Here is a 5,236-nt window from a genome sequence, read left to right as displayed (position 1 = left end):
CAAACCTCATTAGAAAACCCTTGACCCGCTTATAAGTAACATCCTATATTGGCAACAACACAAAAAGCGCTTGATGCAATATACATTGAGCAGGTTGAATTCATGTGATTTGAAAAACGATTGAATAATTTTGCATGAATAAATGTTGCGTTTTATGTCTAAAGTGACTGTAATAAATACTTTCATATTGTAAAAGACTTGAGCTATATGGCCCTCTGTTCACTGTTACATATTATGTAACATCAGTCTATCAAAGATTAAGTAAGCTGAAGCCGAGTTATAACGGCCTGTGAATTAATTTTACCGTTTGGCAACTCTATGTGCTTCGCTTGGATAAGCACGCCATGTACTACCAAGCCAAATCTCGATTCCTTCCTCTTCCTCCTGACAGAGGGATTTTTTTTTTTTGTAACTACTAAAAAAATATTTTTAACGAACTGCTTTGCAGAATCCAAAGCGAGTTAAACGCCCTTCATGAAGCAAATCACAAAAATATTGTTCGTGTCCATGGCTGGACTCAATGGACAGGTACGGTCGGTCTTATTATGGAATACTTACCAGGTGGAAATCTTTGGATGCTCGTGGTGAGTGAAATTCATGTTGAGCCGGGACTATGGTTGCAAATGTCTGTGGATATTTCTTCCGGGCTTGCCTACATCCACAATCTCAACCCCAAGAAACGCTTGGCCCACGGCGACATAAAACCTGAAAACATTCTTTTAGACCTCAACCTCGTGTGCAAGATTGCTGATTTCGGAAGTGCTCAACTAAGCTCGTATACAGGTTCGTCTTCGGCCACTGGAAGTGATACGCGCCCGAGGGAAATGACGCGCGTATACGCTGCCCCGGAACGCCTGACTGGCCAAGTGATGCGTGTGCGAAGGGAACAAGATACGTACAGCTACGGTTTGATGACGTACGTGATGCTCACACGCCAACGGCTATGCCAAAGCGCGGACGAAGACATCTTCATAGAAACCGTGAAACAAGGACGCAGACCTGATATGCAAGAGATAGAGGATATCATAGGAGGGCTTGAAAGTCCCCAAGATCGCGAAATTGTGAAGCTTCTCCAGAACAAAATAATTCAATGCTGGAACCATGATCGCAATCAACGGCCCGAAATGACCGTCGTGAGAGACGACCTTCTTGTCTTGATGAATAAGCTGGACATGTCCAAGATAAAAAAACACGCAGTTGAGGTCGTGACGAGAATGGATATAGAAATTCCCGACCAGTCGCTCGCTTTTCTTCCTTTAAACGAAGTTATTGCTTCACGGATAGATACTGGCGGTAAAGTATAGAAGTTAAGAGCCTTCGGCCATAGTGGAAAATCTAAGTGTAAATTTGATTTAAATGCCTTATGCTTTTGTTAACACCCATTGGGTACATTGTGTGATATATATTTCATTTCCAACAGTAACATTGCAACAAATGAATCAAGGAAATCGAGCAGAAAACCGGACTGATCAGGGCACCGGAACGCGTTCAATGGGTGAGCAACTTGTGGTGGCCTACATCTGGAACTTGCTTGTAGAATACTGGTAACGGTTAATTCTATTAAATTAATTTGTTATCCATTTACCACAGGGGTTCTTTAACTGGGTTCCATGGACCCTTTGGGGGTACGTTGACTACTTTAAAGGCGGACCATGACCATGAAGGCCTAATTCAAATCGTGGTGTATAATTAGAAATACAAAACTTATATAAGAGTTTAATTAAAAAAAATCTTTGGTGCCTTCCCCTTAAATGTATTGAAACTTCATTTCATTGTCACAGTTGTTTGCCTGAAAACAGTATGTTTCTAAAAATTACTGGTTTTATGACGTAGTCTCTGAAAATTCCATGCCGAACATGGTCCACGCGAACCCAATTTTTTTAGGGGTACGCATTAAAGTTTAAAAAACCCTGATTTACCAGAATGATATTTTTCAGAGGGAATAGCAGAGGGTGTTGGGAACGTCAATGTACAATCAGGCATCGACCCATTTTTGCGAAAAGGTGAGCAATTTACTGTATATGTTTCACTGTGATTTTCTTCTCTTTTATTTGACTATTTGCATGATGCAGACAACGATGGCAAATTCCAAACGTTAACAGCGATGTTTCCTGACAACGGTAAGCAATAAGCATATGGTAGTGAATTTGCCTCAAACGCATAAAGTAAACCATAACTTCTTTACGGCAGCTCCAACAAAAGATGTAATTAAAATAAAAGTTGAGGAGTTTTCTTCCAAGTTGCTGAATAGAGAATACAAAGAGGCCGATGAGCTGCTAGATCAAATTGCCCACGTCATCGACGCGCTTTCCAAAGCCACCGCGTTTGAGATGAACATTTTCGCGAAACAGAAATTGCGCGAAAGCAAGTTTGCCGAGGCCTTTTTGTTCTACCAGATCCTTGAAAAATGCATTTGGCTAAACCGAAAATTGACTTTGTCGGCGTCCGAAACTGCCTTTGGGATTTACATGACACCAGTGAGGGAGCAATTAGGTCGAATGGTTCAAACGTTTGGCAGATCGACGAGTACGTAATCCCAAAGATGCAGGCCATTTGGAGTGATTTTCACCAAACAGAAAGCGACGACAGACGCCTAAAGTGCGAAAGCGAAGCTTGGTGCCTCCACTACATTGATTATTGCTTAAAAATGGTGGGCAGGCACAACGACAGAATTGTTACATTGCGGCAGACGTTAGACTTGCTGAATGAAGGGCTTGGAAACGCCGCAAAGAAGCATCAGCTCTACTCTGTCTGCGAGGAAAACATAAACTTTCTGGAAAAACAGAATTCCAGCGGGTCGTAATTTTCGGGGTACTCAAGCCACGCTATGGCACCAAACCTTTTTGTATTTTGTCCCACTAAATAAAGGAAGGTGACCTTTTCTAATTAAACGTTTGTGGTTTTAACTTGCAATTTAAACAACCTCAAATTTAACGGAGAAACTTGGAGTAGACAAAATATTATTTGACCCTTTCTTGAAACTGCCCAAAAGTTAGATAGGCTACATCACCCATTTACCTAATTACAGTTACGAGTAACTGTTTTTATGCCTTCATGACTTGTTTTAATACCACGTGTCCGCAGTGAGTTTTCTGAATTAGAAAACACGTGTTTGGTGTTAATTAAAAAATACTGATTTTATTTATTGCACGGCATATCTCACGTGAAAAAGTACGCATCAACGGTCGGCACTTAAATTGTATTTTTTTTCAAATATTTGTATTTTTCAATATTTAAACTGCATGTAAATATAACATTCAAAAATCCTAATGTTTACTTGTGGGTAAAAGTTAAACAAATGTGGCAATCTTCACGCTTACATTAAAAAATATTTTAAATGAAGTAACTTGTCATAGTCTGTAAAGGCATCCCATGATTTCAATCATGGTGACATTTTGTGCATGTTACTAAAAATGGGAGCTTGGATCCGCCAAATGAAGAAAAGTAAATGCAGTAGGGTAGGGATACTGTGTGGGTAAAAATGTTGGAGGTGCAAAATTCTGAAAAGGGCATTGAACATGTGTCTTACATTAGTGGTTTGATTAAGCCCATATAAAATGATCAAAAATCATACAGGTTAACGTTACCTTGATTAGCAGCCGACTGAATTAGGAACATGTAACTAGTCTTCAAATTTCACAAAATAGTCTCTATTTAATGACACTTTTTTTCGATATATCTATTGTCAATATCCCACTCCCAGATGTGCAAACTTTCCACAGATATAATTAAAACTTGTTTCAAACGTTAGATATAGTTGCAATATTTTCATAAATATCACAAAATTCATAACATTCAATAAACACTGCACCGTTTTTACCTATAAAAACCTGTAAAGGAAGCTAACACATACAACTTATCCTATTAACCTAAACACATATTTGATAATAAAGTCTAAGTGTTAGGCAAATAAGATAAACTGCTGACAACAAGCTCCTGCGCAAAGCTGCCTTTAACTTGCACTTCCTCAAAGTTCAGATTTTCGCGCAAAACACGTCCAAACTCGACTGTGATAATGTCATCCTTATATGGGCCAATCGGGCGTCGTGTGGAGTAAAGTTACGCGGTAGAGAAGCGGGACGGGGTCGGAGTTCGTTGCGAGCCAGCAGGAGGCCATTCATGCCAATAACGCTGTTTCCCGCGGGCCACAAAACATGACATGCGATTTGTTTGTCAAGGCAAGGTTAATTGCGAATATAATATCATTAAATAGACCAACCTATGTCTTTTGTCAGAATATATGTAATACCCTTCATAAACTTACCAAATAAGTGTTTGTTTGACAATTCACTTGAATAAGAATAAAATACAATTTATATGGCACGTATATTTTTCAAACAATCAATTTGGTAATGTTTTTTTTCGCACCTTAAATGTTAAATTATTTCGATTCAAACTGTTAGGATTCTAAACGTAATTGCCCTTACATTAAAGTAAGCTTTATATCTAAATGTTACTTCGGAACAAAGAGATTTAAATCTCTTTATTGAAACGCTTTAAATATCACTGTTTTTTAAAACCTAGACGTTTAATCATATACGTTAAATAGGATCATAAGCGAAACGTTTTTAAGCGTTTATCTTTCGTTAAAATAAAACTAATCTATTTAAATGTTTCCTACAAAGGTTTAAAAAACGTTTTTTTTGTCAAAACTTTAACGTTTAATCATATCCGTAAAATAAGTTAAAAAAAATAAAAAAAAACGTTATGTAAGAGTGACGGTATTTTATACCTTTATAAATTACATGTAAACGTTTAGCTAACGGTATTTTATTCACAACTTTAACGTTTAAATAACTCTGTTGAAAGAGTACGGATTTTAAACGTTATTTATAATTAAAATAATATTAGATTTTAAAACATTACTTAGCAAGGTTTACATAACGTACTTTTTTTCAAAACGTTAACGTTTAACGATATACGTAAAACAAGTTCATAAGTGAAACGTTATATAAGCGTGACGTAATCGTGTAGTTGTGGGCCGCATGATAGCCGTACATTGATTGCACTGTATTTTAAAAGTTGATGTGGCTAACAATTATGGTGTTCCAGCGTGGTTCATGCCCGCGTGCCAAATGTGGCCCTGAGAGTGCCTGTCAAATTATATTTCTTGCCAACTTAAACATATGTAAACTCTAAAAATTTCGCCCTTCGCGAGCATTTTTTTCGCTTTGTAGAATGTTTTACATGAGAACAATACGTTTCTTAAATTACTTGAACTATGACAGCACTTGTA

The 5,236-nt window shown here is 37.7% G+C and overlaps 1 protein-coding gene across 1 annotated transcript; it reads left to right on the top strand.

Moving 5' to 3' along the window:
- Positions 1 to 545: 545 nt before the first annotated feature.
- LOC146132149 (receptor-interacting serine/threonine-protein kinase 3-like) lies at positions 546 to 1,209 on the top strand. The gene is made up of 2 exons (XM_083397228.1): positions 546 to 1,133; positions 1,198 to 1,209. Exons 1-2 carry the CDS (start codon positions 546 to 548, stop codon positions 1,207 to 1,209), a joined length of 600 nt encoding a protein of 199 aa, XP_083253354.1.
- The last annotated feature ends 4,027 nt before the right edge of the window (positions 1,210 to 5,236 follow it).

This window comes from Ascidiella aspersa, chromosome 9, assembly GCF_963924565.1.
Source record: "Ascidiella aspersa chromosome 9, kaAscAspe10.2, whole genome shotgun sequence".
Classification (NCBI taxonomy): Eukaryota; Metazoa; Chordata; class Ascidiacea; order Phlebobranchia; family Ascidiidae; genus Ascidiella; species Ascidiella aspersa.
Note: the sequence above shows the minus strand (reverse complement) of the source record. Positions and strands in the feature narration are given on the sequence as shown.

Excerpts from the sequence above, each read along its gene's own strand:
- LOC146132149 (XM_083397228.1), top strand. The coding sequence starts at position 546 with ATGGAATACTTACCAGGTGGAAATCTTTGGATGCTCGTGGTGAGTGAA.